The sequence below is a fragment of the Perca fluviatilis genome, chromosome 20 (assembly GCF_010015445.1).
Source record: "Perca fluviatilis chromosome 20, GENO_Pfluv_1.0, whole genome shotgun sequence".
NCBI lineage: Eukaryota > Metazoa > Chordata > Actinopteri > Perciformes > Percidae > Perca > Perca fluviatilis.
In genome coordinates this window covers 5992453-6013189 of record NC_053131.1, presented here as the reverse complement: position 1 = coordinate 6013189, position 20737 = coordinate 5992453, and the positions used below count along the sequence as shown (strand labels likewise).

The 20737-nt window shown below is 42.2% G+C and overlaps 1 protein-coding gene across 2 annotated transcripts in view; it reads left to right on the top strand.

Moving 5' to 3' along the window:
* Window positions 1-20737, top strand: part of LOC120549600 (protein jagged-2-like) — a 67775-nt gene that overhangs the window by 8190 nt on the left and 38848 nt on the right. For both annotated transcript variants that reach the window (XM_039786618.1, XM_039786617.1), the window contains exon 3: window positions 11901-11958. In XM_039786618.1, the coding sequence (XP_039642552.1) occupies window positions 11901-11958 (58 nt within the window). The remainder of the gene's footprint in view (window positions 1-11900; window positions 11959-20737) is intronic.

Genomic DNA, 20737 nt, shown 5'->3' with positions numbered 1-20737 from the left:
GTGTGTGCCGGCCAGGCGAGGCGGTTGAAAGCTCTCTGCTCGGTTAACTGCGTCAGGACCGGCCTGCTCATCTTTCCCACGCTGTCGCTGGTTTCATGTCAGCTGAGCTGCTTCTGAGGCGTATAAATGTGTGATTAGCTGCTCAGTCTGTCCCTCTGATCGATTGTCGATGCTGCTGGTGGATGTGTGACTGATGGCTATAGGGGCAGCTTTGTGTACTTACGTAGGGGCATAAATATGTTCTCACAGTTACACTATGTGTAGTCTCGCATTGCCTGACCTTCCTCCACAGCGCTGCAGAGGAAGGTCAGGCTAGTCCAGTCCACACAGCATTCAGCAATTCTTTAAACCAATCACAATTGTCTTGGGCTACGCTAAGCGCCGAACAGAGCAACGGTGCCGCTGCGAAATAGCCATGTGCACAGAAACCTCAGATTGGACAGATAGTCAAGTCAGACAGCAGGGGGCGGCCGAAAAAAAAATCCACGTCACGCTGCAGTGGCCAGTCATGTTACTGACTATCAGACTAGGGCTGGGCGATAGGGAGAAAATCAGATATCACAATATTCTTGAACAAATACCTCGATAGCGATATTCTATTCAATCAATTGGTGCTTTAACAAAATATCTTCACACTTAGTTTTTAGATAAATAATCATCAGTAATATGGACATAATGTCTAAGTGGGGAAAAAGCAAATAATAGAACAGCTAGAACAGTCTGGTAAGTTCAGAAAAGTACATCACTGTACTGTAATGCAGCCTTTAAAACCAGGAAAAGACAACACTTGTGTCATATCACGATATTACAATAGCCAAAAACCTAAGACGATATCTAGTCTCATATCACGATATCGATATAATATTGATATATTGCCCAGCCCTAGATCAGACTTGTCAGTATGTTTGGAAGTGTGTGAGTTCCGTACAGGAAACAGGAAACACCACTTCCTCTATCGCTGCCACAGGAACGTTTTAAAACACTGAACTGCCCAGGAGTTTTTTATTGGAACAGCTGACTGTTTCCTCAGCAATTTATCACGCTTTATATCATGACCTCTTAACTGCTAATGTAGCATGAAGCACTGGTATTGTTGCTATGGTTACCTGTAGTTTATCCTATATCGAGCACTGATTTAGAATTGTTAAACTTGCACTATGTCTGAGATTTCCTGATATGCAGTTTCAATGGACACCCGCCAACCAATCAGGAACAAGTATTTTTTCCATAGCCATGGTATATTATTGAATCATCGCCAAGCCCACTGTGTACAATATGTACGGATCAGTTTCATGCATGTGTGTTTATTTGCACGTGTGTAGTGTTATTAATAAGCGTTGTGTGTCCTGTTATCTCGATTCTGTCCACATTTTGCTCTCAGCCTGTTCGGTGCATTTGTTTTTTAAGAATATGGCTAAACTGCAGATGTCTTTTTACACCTGCTGAGATGTGTTCACAGTCAGTCCACCTGCAGATATAATTTTGCTGATCCGATAGTGTTCCAATTGCAGTGCATTTACACCTGGTATTAACACGCTTTTTCTTATCCAGATCCACGAACACGGAGATCTTCAACAGGGGGTCTGGGACCCCTAGAGGGTCCTCAGAGTTACCGCAGAGGGACCACCAAAATAATTGTTACATTTTTGATTTATAAAATCATGGATACAATTATGTCCTAAACGTTATTGTAGGCCCAGTTGAATATGCCGCTTCATTTTACATGATATATGCAGGGTCCCTGCTCTGTCTCTCTTTCAGTTAAGAGGTCCTTGGCTTAAAAAAAACGTTGAAGATCCCTGCACTAACCAATTACATGCTAATACCAGGTGTAAATGGGGCCTTTGTGTGTATAGTCATAATGTATGTGCGTGTGTTTAGGCAAGGCAGAGGTAATGAAATGCATGCGTTGTGAACACAGAGGTGAGCAGTGGTGATTAAAGCATGAGACACACGCAGCTTAATTTCCCACCTGACTCCCAGTGGTTGTTCACAGGGCTAATGGAGCTCAGCTGGACCTCACTGAGAGAGAGCGAGAGAGCGAGAGCGAGAGAGAGGGTATGAAAGAGTGCAGGATGGGAAATGAAAAGAGGGCTGGAGGTTTGGAGGAACCCTCCATTGTTGCTGTATTTGTTTATCTCCTAATAGCCTATGTATCTCATGTTTCTCTTGCCCATCTTTCCCTTTCCCACCAGACCCAAACCCTGTAGCTACATATTTTGTGCGTTAGAAATCATTTGGCTGCTGTCTTCCAGTTTTTGTTAGCTTGTTTTGCTAGCTTTGAGGGTGTGATCATACTGACAGTTTGCTTTCTTTGGTCCGGAACAGAGTGAGAAAAGATCTCTGTGTTGTATTTTTGCATCTGGCTCAATTCAGGCTCACATTGTGAACCAGCTTATGAACCAAAGGAACACGGAGTCAGAAGCAGAGCTTTGGAGTCCCATCATGCACCAGGTTGTAAGCCATGGCGTGATTTTTATGATAGTTTTGCAGAGTCATTCCTAGTTACCCAACCGAAATGAACGACTGCCTAACACGACCGAAATAAACCGAATTAAAGGAGTAAATGCTCCCAAGTTCAAGTAAACCGCTGCAAAAACGCTTGTAATGAATGCACCCTGACTCATCATTTGGCTTTTCCAAAAGTATGCTGAAGAACTTAAATAGAGCAACTCTGATGAAAAGCTGTCCCTGACAAGTGTTACTACAGCGTTGTGCAGCCTGTCCTAATCGGCCTCTCCAGAGGGATTGGGTGAAGGTTCAGCAGGGTTTCTCAACGCATCTGGGTGCCAAAATCTCCATCAGTTACTCAGTTACCCAACCTCCCACTTCATGGAGAAACCCCCCCGTAACACTCTCACACACTTCTGAATCCACAACGTTTCTCAAACCTCTGCTCATTACATGTGTGTAATGGAATAAAGGGAAAGTTCTGGGTTGATCAATGGCAGTTGGATCAATTAATGGGAGACAGTAAAGGTGAATAGGGTAAAGCATTCAAACTAACAGATATCAACATGAAACCTCCCCGGTAATTACTTACATTAAGACATGTATTGTATTACAAGTTTGTAATGTAATGTTGTAAGTATACAAATGAGCCATTATCTATTGGTAACTGTTATTGAGAAATTAACAGGCGCAAATAGACAAAGTGGGGTAAAACAAAACAAAATCTAAATGTGTATTTATGGATGATTTTTTCCCCAATAGTCTCAAAGAAGACATGTTGTGAAAGCAAAATAGCTCAAAAAACTCAAACTTGAAAGGATAATTCTGGTTTATTTCAATTTGTGTTTCCCCTATCATGATGGTCCAAAATTATGTTAAAATGCATAGTTATCACAGTAGAAAAAATGACGTTAAAAGGGTGCCAGGCACCCCTAAAGGTCTAATCCTAGAATCACCCCTGTCTCACGCCACTCAAAGTCTCTCCGTATGTTAAAGTGAACACATTATGTTCATTTTCAGGTTCATAATTGTATTTAGAGGTTATAGCAGAATAGGTTTACATGGTTTAATTTTCAAAAAACACCATATTTTTGTTGTTACTGCACATTGCTGCAGCTCCCCTTTTCACCCTGGGTGTTGAGCTCTCTGTTTTAGCTACAGAGTGATCACACTTTTGTTCCATCTTTGTCGGGTGTCGCACATGCGCAGTAGCTAGATAAGGACTACTAGCCAGTCAGAAGCAGAGTATGAGGGCGTGCTACGCTAGCAGCTAGGCGAGCATCATAACGTGTTACAGAGTGACCCACGTTGTCTCTGAAGTAAAGGCTGGACTACAATAGAGCTGTTTGGAGCAGTTGGTGAACAGTGTTTTCTGTTGGAGATGGTAAGTCCCTTTGGGCTGGACTTTGGGCTTTTTCACTTTGTAAACCTATAACATGCACAAAAAAGATATATGACGCAATAAAGGAAAGGGGAAAAGCCAAAAAGCATAATATGAGCACTTTAAAACAATAGGAACTTATGTTGCACGCAGCAAACGTGTCTCTCTCCTTCCACCCTCGTCTTGACATGAAAGAGTTTTATTTGCTCTTGGGTGCAGGAGGGCCGTCGATTGGTCACATCTGTGCTCAGGTGGACCAACGATGAAGGAGCCGCTTCGGGGGTTTTCCCACGGCGTGAATATCACTTTCCCCGGCTTAGCCGTGGAAACGAGGGCTGCCTTAACTTTCTTTGTCGCCGCACCTTTCAGCGGGAACAATGACTTTATACCTGGGCCTTTGTGCCCAGATATTGAGTTATCAAGACGAGTGGAGGGAGGGTGGGGGGGAAACGGAGAGCTTGGAGAGGGAGATGGAAACAGAGAGGAACACAGATAGAAGAGGGCAGCTGCGCTGGGCAAAATGTCAAGGAGTGGATCTGAGAGCGTTTACATAAGGCCTCTGTTGTGCTGCTCTCTGGAGTGCAACATGCTGAGTCTGGTATTCACGCCTGCTTCAGGTGTTGGCTTCCCGCTTCACATGGAGCTCTGGATTTCGAGCTGCGTCCAGTTGTTAGTGGACCAGGATCAATAGTCATATTTAGCATGCTTCTCAGGCAACTGATGTATTCCTGTCCTCTGCTGGGCCTCCCACAGAGCCCCGTCTACCTGATTTGTAGATCTGACAGAACTTTTCAGAAACTAGAGCAGTCTAAGAGAATACAGGGGGAAATACAGTGGCGGAATGTAACTAAGTACATTTACTCAATTACTGTACTTTAGTATGGAGTTCAGGTACTTGAGTCTTTTCTCTTCAGGCCATTTTTTACTTCTACTCCGCTACATTTATATTGTACTTTTTACTCCACTACATTCATCTGACAGCCCTAGTTACTAGTTACTTTACACATTAAGATTTCTGCACACAAAACACATGTAGTTTATAAAATCTGATGTTTTATTATAAATGAAACTACCCAACAGTATAACGGCCTACAAGTCCAGCTGAAATGATTAGACCATTAAACACACAACTGGTTGGATCCTTTACACATTTGGAGGACAATGGAGGACTTTTACTTGTAAAAGCGTATTTTTTTACAGTGTGGTATTAGTACTTTTACTGAAGTAAAAGATCTGAATACTTCTTCCGCAACTGGGGACGTGATAAGGTTTCAGGCATCACATGTGGTGATATTTACTGTCATTATACCATATAAACAGAAAATATGTAGCTGAATCATTGGTAATATATATATATATATATATATATAAAGAATCGATTTGAGAAATCATCGCAAAAAAACACGCGATACATAGGATTTTTTATATAAGTTTTTAATGAAATCCATGATACGGTTTTTGTTTATATCACTGCTATGTGACCCACATAATGCCTCAAATGTCATAATAATTTTTTTTTTTAATATGAGAATAATGATACAAAAATGATCATTGCCTCCAATATCGTGAATCACATCGCAATGGCAGTATCAGTGATACGGGGTGAAATAGTAAAGGCTGAGACGACATCTCGCGGTTGCAGGACACAGCATACTGGCTTGTGTGCACAGTGGGAGAGGGAGTGTAACAGTGGGAGTGTAGCTTATGTCAGTGCAGCCAGATTCCCAGCGGCAGCATTTGATTACACACCATTTGACGAGGAGGTCATAAAAAACTGAGCACGGTGTAATCAGATTTTATCTCTGTACGTGCTGCGACTAACTAACGGGGATCAGCAGGCTTTGTGTGAAGTCTTTGGCACCTTCATTTGATAAAGGACCAACAGAAATTGTCCAATACGCAGTGGAAGTGCTCCCTTCACGAGTTAGAAAACAGAGACATGTCATATACTGTAGTCAAAACTCCCCTTTGTAGAGCTGCTTTTAATGTTTGATAATGCGTGTAATTTAGTGCGTACATTTCCAAAGTATGTGTATTTCCTTTTAAAAACTTTTTAAAGTGTCTTTGAGTGTTTAAAAAAAAGCGGTATATAACTAAAATGCATCATCATTATTATTATGTATCTACCTGTATATTTAGGACTGAAAGAGTCCCATTTTTCTTCACACATCACTGAATCAGAGGACTAACTAATGGATTCAAGGCGGTATTTTCTCCCACTGCTCCTTACAGAACACACTCGGCATCGATTTTCTGTAACAGACAAAATTCTCTGAATTCCTCTCCGTCGCTGGAGGAGCCGGCGTAACCCGTAGCGACAGAAATAGCTTTTCACGCGTTTGGTGTGGGAAAAGTGAATTGGGTCATTTTTTCCGTTCTGCAGCGCGGTATAAAGACCTGATTAGATTAGCTTTGATTAGATTTGCTGTCTGAACAAGGCCTCCCGGGGGGGCTGTTTGGTGCTCTGAGGCCTCCTTAGAGAGAAGACGTGGTGGTGGAGGGGCGCTGGGCTCGTTCTCTTAATAATGTGCTAAATTAACCATCCCAGCTCCGCTCTGCCTGGAGCCACATGTTTTATTCATGTCAATAGACTAACAGGTGTGACGTGACAGGTGTTGCTGCTGCTCCCCCCCCCCCACCCCCCCAAATCACAACTCCAGAAAACTTGTTAATTGGGTCTCAGGATTATTTTTACCATATACAATTCCCTGCTGCTGTGAATTTTCAATTAAAGGAACATTCCTCTTGATTTGAGTCCGCCTTAAGGTGTAAAACTCTGGTTTAACTCACCAGATATTTGTGATGCTGAGCACACATTGTGGTGTTTTTGTCTCCGTACTCTACATACTTTACAATCAAGCATTGTGTTAATGCTGGAACTTCTTGCTGTTGAACGTTGAGGGTCTGCAGGTGATGTTGTTCTTTTGTGTAGAGATGTTCCGATACCATTTTTTCTTTCCCGATAAAAATTCCGGTACCTAATCTTGCGTATTGGCCGATTCAAGTACTGCTCTGATACCAAAATATATATATATATATATATATATATATATATATACCAAAATATATATATATATATATATATATATATATATATATATTATTTTTTAACAGGGGTATACTATTAACCCTGTAGGGATGTGATATGGTTTCTGTCATTGTTGTATGGCCTGGCGCAGGTTAAATTCTTTCTAAAACATGAACAAATACAGACAGAGAATGAATGCCACAGACCTTTCTTTTATTATCTAAATTATCATCATAACGGTAAAGGAACTATAATGAACTACTTTAAAGTCGTTTTTCAGGGCTAAATTAACAGATATTATCGGATCGGTGCCTTGATTCGCATACTGACCGATATCAGCATTTTAGGCAGTATCGGATGTATTTCCCATGCTGGGACTGGTAATGGAGCAACTTTACTTTTGTTGCTCATGTTAGCTGCCCAACTGTTCTGTTTATTACAAGCAAACCAAACATGTTTTTCCCATGAGAGGAGCCACTAAACACCTGTGACAGCTTTAAAATAGTAATATTGGCAGAATCACTGCATTTTATTTATCAATGATTTCACATGAAAGGGGAGAGAGAGGGGGAATGGCATGCAGCCAAGGGTCGGAGGTCAGAATTGAACTGCTGAGGCTGCTGAGGCGAGGACTGAGCCTCTGTACATGGGGCGCATGCTCAACCAGGTGAGTTAACCAGGTGCCCCAGAGTTATTTATTCCCAATTCTGATCTAATTTCACTTTAAAATTGTAATGCATTATTATTATTATTATTATTATTATTATTATAGGGGACTGGATTTGTATATTAGTTGCTTTTATTGCGGTTTAATCTGCCACATCAGTCTGTGCATCAAGTCCAGTAGTTGTCCAAATCATGGGGAAAAGATTAGTTTGCCACTTCATGAACACCACACACACAATGTAGCAGCCAACGGTGTTTTTCACCGGATTAATCAAGAAAGGAAAAGAAAATGTCTCAGAAGCGTTGTAGTACTGAAGAGTAAATCTTACTAGCATGCATGGAAAACCGAATTAACAGAGCAGCTCCAGGCTGTACGGTATATTCTCAGTAGAGCTGTGTGTTGCTGGCGGCTGTTCCTGCCGCGCCGAAGCCGTAATTTATTCATTGAACAGGTGAAGGCGGCGAGGAGTGGGCTGCTTTCTCCTCGCCTAATGAAAACTCAAATCCCTCCGACTCCTGTAAATTGGTTAGGAGGTGTCAAGTGTCTCCCAACACGTCCCCAACCACCCCGCCCATATCACACACACACACACACACACACACACACACACACACACACACACACACACACACACACACACACACACACACACACATACACAGAGTGGACTCATAAGGGCGTCAGCAGGGACGGGACACTTTGATCCTCCAGCTCCTGTCCTTCAAGGACACACAAGCCTTTACTTCACTTACACACACACACACACACACACACACACACACACACACACACACACACACACACACACACACTCTCAGATATGTACACACACACAAACACACACGGTGGTGTCAGGCTGCTGTGAGGCCGTGGGACAGCTCCATCTGTCTGGGAGCCAGTGGCTGTGACATTTAAAATGGATTGCTAAGGGAAAGATTGATTATGATAATGTCCACTTATTTTCACTCATTCCAGCATTATGGCTGCTCATAAATCACTGCTGTGTCCTGCGGAGCTGATGGAGAGGAGCCTCAGCCGGGTCTGAGCTCATGGCTTTTTGGGTTATTAGTGATTGGAACTAATCTGAATGTAGTTTGGGGATTCTGTTCTACACCTGACATGGACTCTGAGCTGTCAGGTAGTAAGGAGTTGCCCTTAACCTTCTCAGTTGATATGTCCTCATGTCCCGCTGTGCACAGAGAACCTGCTTACAGCCTGCTGAAGAGCCACCAGGTGGTTATTTCATTCAGACAATCTATATATTGAATTACCAGGAAACATGCTAATAGATAGGAGCCACTGGAGAGGGGCTAAAGAGACGCATGTGGCTCTGGAGCCGCAGGTTGCCTACCCCTGGTATAGATCCATGTGGGTTCAGAACTTCAGAGGCAGGGGGTCTCGATTGGCTGATGTCAAAATCTTTGTTGCAATGCTCAACAGTTTGATCAGTTGCCGTTAGGTCACGGAGTGTCAGAGGGAAACAGAGACCTCTTCTTTTAGTCCCCTCTTTGGGACCAAAGGATAATTCAATTCACTTTTTTCTTAGTCAAATCTCAGGACACTTTACAGAGTAGGTCTAGACCACACTCTATAATTTACCAATTTGGTGCGACAGCGGCGAGGAAAAAATTTCCTTTTAACAGACAGAAACATCAGGCCTTCTGCCTCGATTGGATGGGGGGGAGAGCTATTATGTTTTCACGACAGTCGTATAAATATAAAATTTAGCATTTTGATGCCTTGATTTATTAGTTCTTTTAGTTTCCCTGTGTAGTTTGGACATTGAGCCACACATACACACAGCAGATCTGTTTCACTTCAATGACAGTCCTTTCAGAGTTTTTTTGTGATTGTTGCGGGCAAAAATCCTTGATTATGCGACACGTTTTCTTAAAAAATACGATGGAATATGCAGGATATTTATGCAGTTTTATGCGATGAAATCAGTCTTAGATGAAAAGGTCTTAGATAAGGGTTGTGTGCTGCTTACTGGCGAAAAGCAGTAAAAAGCAGTATGGGTGCAATCATTGTATGCATATGGCTCCACCACCTGTGATAGTCTTGCATTGCCAGACCTACTGTATCTCCACAGCGCTGTGTCAGTGCTGGAGTATGGTCTGGCTACACCGCTTAACATTCAGGAGAAAGAAACCCCCACTGGCTTGTTTTGATTTCTTTAAAACCAATCACGATCAGTTTGTGCGGTGCTAAGCTCTGGATGCAGCGACATGCTTGAAAATAACCGGTGGGCAAACATGTAAGAATGCCCCTGTTAGACAGCAAATGCAGTAAACATATTCTCTGTAAATCTTTACAATCATTCACAGAAAGAACCAAGCAGGCCTGCCTCGTTGCACCATCCAAATGTGCTTCAAAACTTGCCATTTTCATTTTGCTAGCTCAGACATGGTTGTTGTTGTTTCCCGTAGCAAAGGATAGTAAAAGAGGAGGGATAGAGCCTGACATCAGGCTTTATTCCACCACTGTATTTTATATTCTTGACTTTGAAAATAACATTTAACTAAACAATCTCAACTCAAGATCCGCTTAAAAATCATTACTTGCTAATGGCCGTCAAACTTTCCATTGTGAGGTTGTGTCTTGTAGATGATGTCAGTTGCATTTTCTTTCCTGGTTCTCTGCAGTTTTATCTTCTTTTGAATGCGATTGTTCTTGTTTAAACAAGTAAATTCGGCCTAATTTGAATAAACAGCTCCAAACCTGCTTTGTTGTGAACACACCCTAAAGCAACTACCAAATACTTGTAACAACATGGTCTCATATCTGACTCATGATTTTGTCTCTTCTGCGTCTTTTCTGTGTCTCCAAACTGTGAACTACCTAAAGCTGAGTGCCATCAAATGACCTTTAAAGCACTTTAGCTCTCTACCTTTTAATATTTCTATCTTCTCTGCCTCTAATCTCTCCCAGCACCACTTTGTCGCCTCCCCTGTAATCTTCCCTGCAGCCCTCAGTCACTCTGAGTCACACTTGGGTCATGGGAACTCACAGCTGCTCGTACGGCCCCATGCAGTTGACAGACAGCGAGCTCCATTTTGGTTTGTTTGCTGATGCCCGTGAAAAAAAAATGGAAAAAAATAGCCCTGCACCTGAAACAATCCAGAGTTTGAGTTTGTTGCTGTGGGATGGCGGAGTCTGTCTCCGCTGGGAAGTAGGGCATAGTGTGCAGGCATGCTGCGCTTTTACACACAATATCCTCACAATACTGTATCACAGCACTAAATACTCAATACTCAGAATTACCTGCACTGAATTTAAAGGGTAACTTCAGTTTTTTTCAACCTGGACCCTATTTTCCAATGTTTTTGTGTCTAAGTGACTGATGAAAACAACAATCTTTGACACTAGTGCAGTATTAAGCAGGAACGCTGCTGTCGGGAGTCAGCGAAACAAGCCACAATGTAAGTTAACAGGGAAATTGTGCAGCTTCTATTTACGTTTACAATAGTGCTTGTTTTGCCACTGACAGGCGCAGATTGCCACTGACAGGCTCAGATTAATATTCTAAGTGTCTGACAACATTATGGAAAGGATTTCTAAGGAGGTTGACTTTTCATTTTAAAGAGAAAGATCCTTTTTTAAAACTTAAAAACATCCGGGAAATTGCGTTTGCTTAAGCCACCAGAGTATCTGAATACGTCTTCCACCACTGCAAGAACCCCTGAATGGCGTTGGTCCCAAGTGTCTTCCCCTGCCACTTGAACTCAAAAGGCACACCGAGTCCATACCACATCCCTGTGGAGAAGGCAGGAAAAACGAAATTTCCCCCCATAGGAAATCAATGCATCAGCACACAATGTGCCCTTGAGCAAATCATCAAATCCCTGCTAGTTCCAGGGGCGCTGTCTTCCCTGTGGAGCCGAGGAAAAGACAAACGCACGCCCCCTGGGATCGATCCGGTGTCACGGATCAAGATCCAGAAGTGACAAAGAAAAACTGGATTTAGTTTTTTTTTGGCTGTGAAACGAAAAATGAAATGAATAAAATTCCAGTTTCCTGGTGAATGTTTTGTTCTCCCACAACACAGTGGCTGTACTCGTTAACTAGCCTCGGGCGGATGGGAGCTAATGAGTGACAGCAGTGTGGGAACAGGACTTATTTTCCCACCGTTATTCAATCTTATGCAGAATATGTGTGTTTGAAAGTCATGACTCAAGACTGTGTGTTTGCCTGTTTATAAAGGACGGCAGCTCATATCTGAGTTTCTGTGTAAACTCCACATCATGTGCACTACGAGTCTACGTCTCTAAGTGGGCATATCTGAGTTTCTGTCTGTGTGTGTGTGTGTGTGTGTGTGTCTGTATTAGCGTGCACTGTGATAACCTCTGCCCCCCTCCCTCTTTGTGTTTCAGCGAGCGTACACTGTGATAGTGGAGGCGTGGGACAGGGACAACGGCACACACAGCAATGGTAAGGATCACCCGTCTGTACTGTATTTAAACCCAGTTTATTCTCTCCATCCGGAATCATTCTGTCCTCTCATACTGCTTTAACATGCTCTGAGATGCACTGATTACAATTTTCTAAGCCAATTCCAATTTCCGATTTTTCATTGAGTTTGACCTGCTGATACCGATTTTAGCCGATTCCGATTTCATTTTTTCTAACCACTTTACAGCACACACAAATATCTATCTTTTTTTTAATAGAACATTTTACATTTTGCATAGAACATTTTTTTTAACAGATAATCGATCGCTATAAAATAGTGGGTTTATTGTTATTATTTGCTAGCCTATATATAATTCCTATGCATTGTGTATGGTAGCCTTTACAATGTTATTTATTTTGGTCGCTGGTCATGGCCGATCACGTGAAAATCGGCCAATTCCGGTCACCAGACGGTCAATCGTTAAATCTCTAGTCATAACTCTTTTAAAAGGTTATGTCAGGTTTTTTCAACCTGGACCCTATTTTATTATAGATTGGTGTCCAAGTAACTAATGTGAACAATAATCTTTGAAATTGGTCCAGTATTGAGCGAGAACGCTGTAAACAGCAGCCATGAACTGGGCTGCAATGTAACCCTATAGGACAGATGTGCATATCCTACAAAGATAGACCTTTTTATTAAAGAGTAAGATAATTTTTGTTTAACTTGAAACAGTACCGGAATCACAATCGCCATACTCACCAGACTTAATTTAAATAAACATTATTTTAGCGTGTATAGAGCCAGCATATTTTCACATGTAAATGGGTGAATTAAGGGTTTATTTCAACCAAACAGAGTGGTGATTGTTGGAACAGTGGAAAGACAAACCAAAACGGCTTTTGAGAGTTTTATTTAATTCCTGTTGGCTTTGAATGAAGTGTGTTTTACGATGATAAAATGACTCAAAAAGGATCTTACTCTTTAAGAAAAAGGTCCACCTCCTTTGGGATCCTTTCCATAACGTTGTCAGACACTTAGAATAATAATCTGAGCCGGTCAGTAGCAAAAACTAATTAAAGGTGTGCAATTGTCCTATTGTCCTATTATTATTGCAGCTTGTTTCGCTGACTGCCAACTGCAGCGTTCTCGCTTAATACTGGACCAATGTCAGAGATTGTTGTTCCCATCAATCACTTAGACATAAAAACATGGGAACACAGGGTCCAGGTAGAAAGTTCCCCTTTAAATGTCTTAAGGCTTGCCTGGGCAGGTTACTGGCTTTGACTTCCAGATAGGCTGCTTGTAATCTCATTTCACTCCATATCTGATTGTTCCCACTGCAAGAGACGATTGTTGTTGGTTTGCCGCTCTATTCTGAATATTATGATAGGTTTGCCAGACCTACCTCCACAGCGCTGCGGAGGAGGGTCTGGCTAGATGGGAGAAAACCATGCTCTGGTTTATTGGCATTTCTTTAAACCAATCACAATCGTCTTGGGCGGCGCTAAGCGCCGGACGGAGCAAAGGCGCCTCTGCAAAATAGCCTCGGGAAGGAACTTGTTTTGGTGGAACATGTGTATGTACAAAGGTTGTTTTAGTCGTGCAACAGAAAACTCAGATTGGACAGATAGTCTAGCTAGCTGTCTGGATTTACCCTGCAGAGATCTGAGGAGCAGTTAACCATAGTCCTCACAAATCCACCAGAGTTTAGAACGCCAACACAAAGAAAGCCCAAGGTAACGGACATCCGTCGTCAATATAGACTATGATGGGTCTGATTCATGTCCTGTAACAATGTCACATTGTCGATTCGGTAACAAGGCCGAGCTAGCAAATGCTAAGTTTGGTTGGTTCGTTTGTGTCCAGCATACTGACACCTTTGCAGCTGCAGCAGAATACAGCCAAACAGCCAACCTAACTCATGATATGAAGAACCTGCATTCAGTTGACTAAAATCAAAGGAATGGGAGATGTGAGCCATGTTTTGGGATTGTTGCTCTACGGGAGCACGTCACGTTCATATTGCACTTAGAAGATCAACAGCCATCCAAAAACCCGAACTTGTGAGCTGAGGCTTGGACTTTCCCCGTACAGAGATCTGACTTACGATTGACAGGTAGCTTATTTCTCACCCTCGTCAGGGTCACTCAGGCTTTTTTCGGCTCTCCTCTATATTAAGCCTGTGAGGGCATTGCATCGTTAAGCCATTAATTACAGACCCCCACCCCTCTCTTTCCTCTGATGTCTGTCTCCTAATTAGCATCCCGACAGCTGTCCAGCTACTGCACGCCACTTCATTATCCTGAATCCCTGTGACAGACTGGAATCCAGGCTGCCGTGCCTCGGCCTGGATGCCAGCTCTGGCGCTGGGACACTTCTTCACATCTTTGCTCGCTCGGCCACCTGTATATAGAGCTGTAACAATTCCAAAAGTTAAACAATATAATTGTCTCTCTCTGTCAAATTAAAAAAATATGTTTATGTATTACTTTTTCATGCAATTTTTTTTAATGAATTGCAGAATACATCTTTTGTTTATATTACTGTTATGTGACCCAGATAATGTTATAACACAGGTACACAGCCTATGAAGTAAAACAGGCCTCTTTATTATCATAAAAACATTGTAATCTTTTCTCAAATTAACACAAACATACGGCCCGTGGGCCAGAACCGGCCTGCCAAAGGGTCCAATCAGGCCCACTGGATGACTTTGCAAAGTGTGAAAATTCAGAGAAGTAATTAATTCCAATTCCAAATTTATAACTTTAATCTCAGAGAATATCCGAGTTCTGTTTCCGTAAATATACGCCTTTAATCCTTGAAATTCTGAGTTTTTTCTCAGACTATTACCCCTCTCTCCCGGGTCCTAAACATTATTGTTTTTTCTTACAATGGCCTTAGAACGCTGTCGTAGCAGAAGCAACTTGCATTTGACAACATCAAGCTGACAAGAAACTCTGTGACAGATAAAGTTTCTGATCTATCTGGAGTAGTTTACTGGTCTGGCCCACTTGACATCAAATTAAGGTTATGTGGCCCATGAACTAAAATGAGTTTGACACCCCTGCCTTAGGACCTTAGCTAATGTTAGCAATTATTGCGGTAAAACAAAGAAATGGTGATTCCATAAAAAAATTGCAATTAGACAATGATTTAATAATTGTTACAGGCCTTCCTATAGATGTGGGGGCTGGAAAGAAGCTTTATTTATCCTCGTAGGGTCCGAGGCAGAGAGGCAGTGACAGGCAGGCGGGCGGTATGGGGAGGTGCTGACATCTCGACCGCCGTGTCCCGTCTTGCACACTTGGCCTGAGTATTTTCCCATTGCGTGATTACAAATTTGATTCTGTCAGTGAGTCTGTCAGCAGCCAAGTGTCCTGTCAAAGTGAAACATTACCTATTTGCCGCTTTGAGAAGTCATACTGGATGAGCTTAAAATATAAAAGTAATTTCATAGTAAGCTAATTTTCTTTAAGGCTGTTTGTCTGTGATGGCCAGGAGGATTTATTTCAGGAGACATTTGGGCGACATTCAGTGTTGTTATTTACTGCTCTGCATATCTACTTTCACTCGTCTGTTCCTGTCTCAGTTTGGGATTTCCTACATTTTTGGGAATAACTTTCGACAAATGTCAGAAAGCAGGCATGAACCTGTTAGTTAGTGATACTGTAGCATAATTAGAGAGAGAGAGAGAGAGAGAGAGAGAGAGAGAGATTTCATCTGTTATGGGCCAGGTGTGCACAGGAATAAAAATCTAGCGATGTCCTGATCAAGTTTGGTTTTGTCTTTCCCGAGAGCCCATTCACAGTCCTCTGATTGTCTGCCAACACAAACCCTCAGAACACTTTAGTGGATTTTCATATCCAAAGTAAGTGGACCCACAGTAAAACAAAGTTGGTAAAACCAAGTTTGACAGCTAGATAAATGGCAGCATTCTGAAAACATAGCCAGTATTTGTATTTTGTACAGTACCGATGGGGAGAGTATCGGTATCTGCTAGGGCTGTAACGATACACCAAACCCACGATTCAGTTTGTATCACGATTTTTGACCCACGATTCGTATAACACAACTTCTTTTCTGCCACATTTTGTCATTGATTACATACCACTTTGCAACACAGTAATACAACAGAGACCTTATTTATTGATATTGATTGATTTCAATATCAATCCATCCAACACGATTCAACGATTCTTTTGTACCTTAAAATAATGTTTCCAAAATCGTTTCAGTGGTTCATTAACTCATTCGAATGAGATGTAAGAATAATGGTAATGGTAACAGTAATGGACAATTCTTTTTTAAGATAATTTTTTTCTGAAGACCACAGGGCCACAGGTCGGAGTCAAACCCGGGCCCACTGCGTCGAGGATAAAACCTCTATATATGGGTGATTTGGTGCTGGTTGACAAGTAGCTAATGCTAATGCTTGGTCTATAACGTTAGCTAATTCTTGGTGGGTAACATAAGATTACGACATCGTTCAACACGCTCAGTTATTTTTATTATGATTGTTTTGACCACGGTTAACATTATTATTATTATTTATCAGTGACGTTATCTGTATACATAGACGACTACCTAATGGTTAGCCAGCTAACACACCCCTGTCTGTCTGCGTCACTCTCCCGGCGCTGCAAGGCTTCAGTCGGGATGAGAGCTGACAGCAGCCCCGGCCCGGGGACACATCCACAGTCAGCCCCCAGCCAGCCAGCCACTATCATTACAGCAATCCAAACCCGGTCAGCACTTAACGCCGGTGCTAAGGATGCTAACGGCAGTTTACTGAACCGTCGGGAAACAGACCCAGTCACCCGAGTCAGAACAACAGCCATTCGTAACGTTACACCTCCGTTAGCGTTACCGGTCTGTCGTCCCCCCACTCCCCCCTTCACTTTCAGCCATCTTTACAGTTAGCTAAATTTACCCGACAAAAGGTAAAGGTACTTTATTGTCACATACAATAAAATTATTAACCCATCCCTCAAGGGAGCAGTGGGAAGCCAATCACAGCGCCCGGGGACCAACTCCAGATCTGAGCCAGTGCCTTGATCAAGGGTTGGATATAGACGTGTCGTGGATATAGACAAGGGGTAGGGTTAAAACATCATCTTATTTGACCAAGTCATAAAAAATTGTGAAAATTGTGTAATGAATTACAGTGAAAACAACATAAATGATGCTTTATATACAGATCCATTTAAAGATGCCTGATGGCCTCAGTACCAATCTGTGAGATTAGCTCAGGACATCTTCATGAGGAATATAGTCCACCAAACAAGAAAATGGGAGCATCATTCAATGGTTTTAATAACGATGGGATTACAGAAAGGTGAGGACATGGCGTGAGTTCTTCCTACCCTGTGTTCCAGTGTGTGCCGCTGCAGCCGTGTGTGAACAGGTCTGGGCTGCAGCTCAGAGAGGCCCTCAGGATAAAAACAAGTCTTTGTGAAGGCTGTTTATGCTTCAGGAAGCCCCCGCCTGCTTCAAAACAAAACAGAAAGGGCCAGGAGCTGTTGTTGGCTCTGTATGTCGGTGGATTGTTGGCTGGCGTCGAGCTTCACTGGAGGGTAGAGATATATACTGTAGCCATACTGGCTATGTGTCAGGTATTGTGCTGATAGCAGTGGAACATCTGTACTGGAGAGTCTTCCATCAGACTCCAGGGGTTAAAGGACAAGTCTGGTGATGTAGCCTGATACTGTAGCTGTGTTGGAAACTGTTCCCTCATTCACATACTCACTATTCCTTAGATCATGGCTTCTCAAAGTCCGGACCGAGGTCTGCATCCAGACCAAACGACAAGTCAATCCGGACCCATCCCACATCTCGTGTAAAGAATACAACACGTTACGAAGTGTAACGTTTTCTATTTTAGGAATACATTATCAATTTATCAGTAAATTGTTAGTGATGTTGCATATACACGAAAAAAAATCAACAAAAACGTTGAACAAGTTGAGAAAAAACGATACAAATTTTTTTTGTTTTGTTTTCACTGGTCCTTCTGCTTCTTCTTCCCTTCCGGGTAAACACGACCGTTTTGTATTGTGGTATATGGGAGTAAAATGTAGGGTACATTGTATGTACACTCAAATTAGCTGTGCATTGTGGGTATTTTTTAATGGACTATATAGTGAATGAATTTAACCGCGGAGAATTAGCTTTTTTTGACCCAATCCCACACACACCTAACCTGATGCGTCAGATGGTTTGTACCACAGAACCGTCTGAGAAGCCCTCATTAGAAACTGTTTGTAAAAGTTGCAGGCACTTTCAAAAACATACCTGGCAGGTGATTGGATGAACCATCTGTCTATCACTACAGCCAATGTTGTTTTGAACGAACACACGTTCTTGCGTGATCTTGTGATATTGTGGGAATTCAGCTGCCGTGCAAGGTAAACCTACACCGTCCTGCTGCCACAAATACACACTACAGCACCAGACATGGATTAATCCACTGCTGAAAATAGTCCCCAACAAATGCACTATTTCCTGCTGTTTGAGTAATGTTTGATAAAAACTACAGTGCCCAGCTGTTTAAAAGAAAATCACTGAGCCTTGAAAAAAAAGTGGGCTATTGTTACAGATTTACATCATCAGTAGGAACCAATGGGCTTGGGGATAAGAGCTAGAGACAGAGTAGGGAATATAGTATTGGCACATAAACTGCACAGCCTATCTCAGATACAGATTTATGTCTCCTTACCACAATTTACATGCTCATATAATAATCAAGATTGATGCAAGCAATGAAAATGAGGTAATTTGCATCTTTACTGAAGTGGGAGTGTGTGACGCCAAGCTGTATGCAGCAATAAAAGAGTCATAGCAGTTTGGCAATCACAGGATGACATTTGAAAGCTGATTAAGTGCAATTTCTTGTGCCTTATAATTTGAACTCCACCCAGCTGAAGCACCAAGCATGTTAAAACAAATCCACAGAGAGAAGAGAGGACTTATTGGTCATTTCAGCATCTTTTATCTATCATTTTAAGCATTTAAAGAATGAAACAGTGATTGGTTTATTACAGTTGCAAGGTTTCCCCCAGTGTTTTGCAAGCCTGGTGGCCCACTGGGCCCAAGTTGCCCCCCTCCAGGCCTAAGTCACTGCCAATTATTTTTTAATGTATTTTTAAGACGTTTTTTAAACTACAGTTACAGAGGGGCGGCTCGGTTGGAAACTTAGACGTAGTCATATTTTCCAGTTTCCATCTCCAGTTAGCTTTTAGCACTGACTTAGGCTACATTTACATTGCCACGTTTTGGTTTAAAAACAAATATCTTTTGCCACATTTACACCTAGCATTCACACTGCTCTGGTATTTCAAATTTGGAAAACACTTCTGACCTGTTTTGGTTTGGAATCTGCAGGGTTGTGTTGCAGTCCCAACGGCCGCAAACGGAGACCTTTGGCAACACCGACACTGACGCCAATGTTTCGTCTCCTGGTTGGGTCTTATCGGTCACGACGTCTCGCTCTCTGAGACTGAGCTACTAATATTACCATGGTAACTACCAGCGATGGGCGGAGTATACATGCTGCCTCCTGTTTATGCCCAGTATACCAGAATGTTGAGATATATACGGTTTGGGTGTGTTAGTTTAAACAGAGATTAGTTCTTCTACTGGAGCTAAAAACACTTGTGTGCACGGAGATTGCTTTTGACTCAAAACTCTGCTTAAATTGCTCATATTTTTCTCATTTTCAGGTTCATAATTGTATTTAAAGGTTGTACCAGAATAGGTTTACATGGTTTAATTTTCAAAAATCACCATATTTTTGTTGTACTACACATTGCTGCAGCTCCTCTTTTCACCCTGTGTGTTGAGCTCTCTGTTTTAGCTACAGCATCTTTGTTGGGAGTCACACATGCTCAGTACCTAGGTAAGCACTGCTAGCTAATCAGAAGTATGAGGGCGTGCCACGCTAGCAGCTAGGCGAGCATTAGGCGAGCATGTGTTACAAAGTGACGCACCAAAGTCCCTTTGGGCTGGACTTTGGAAAACCTATAGCATGCACAAAAAAGATATATAACACTACAAAGGAAAAGGAAAAAGCCAAACAGCATAATATGAGCACTTTAAAAACCAAAACGTAGCAATTGGAAAAAGACACTTTTCTGGGGGAAACCCTGAGTTGCCTTAAGAAAAAACTGAGCATGACGAATGGCTGTAAAAGTTTGTTGGTGCAGAACTGAACCATCTGGAGGAAGACGCTTCATATAACAAAACAAGTGCTTGACAACCAGGTTACCATCGCTGAGTCACTGTTGATGTGCGAGGGATGTTCTGGCACGTTCTCATTCCAGGTTTGCTTTTACAATAATTTTATCCAGCCATACATCCATCTACACCCGAGAGAAGTGATGGTTTGGATACTTTCACCTCCTCAGGCCTCTAAAAAACCCTTTTTTGGTGTAACTGCTCATAGCTTAATGCTGCAAATGCTTTCATCAGTGGGCCATAGGCCCAATCACCATTGTGTTCCCTCAGTCTATTATTTAAATGAAAATCTTGATTCTCTTGAAATCTTGAAATAGAGATTATGACTGTGAGACCTTCTGTAGATTGTGTAGAACACATCCATGTGGTCCAGATGGGAACTAGAAGCACACACGTCACAGTCTTTCTACAAAAAAATAACCACACATCAGATGTCAGTGGAAGGGAAACAGTTTAAGTGGCGCTGTGAACACTGCATTGACTCCAGTCCAAAGATCACCACTGTTACAAGCGACAAGCTGTAAAGAGGTCAAAGGTCAGAGCAAAGTGCCACAGCAACCCCGAACGAGACTCTCCAGT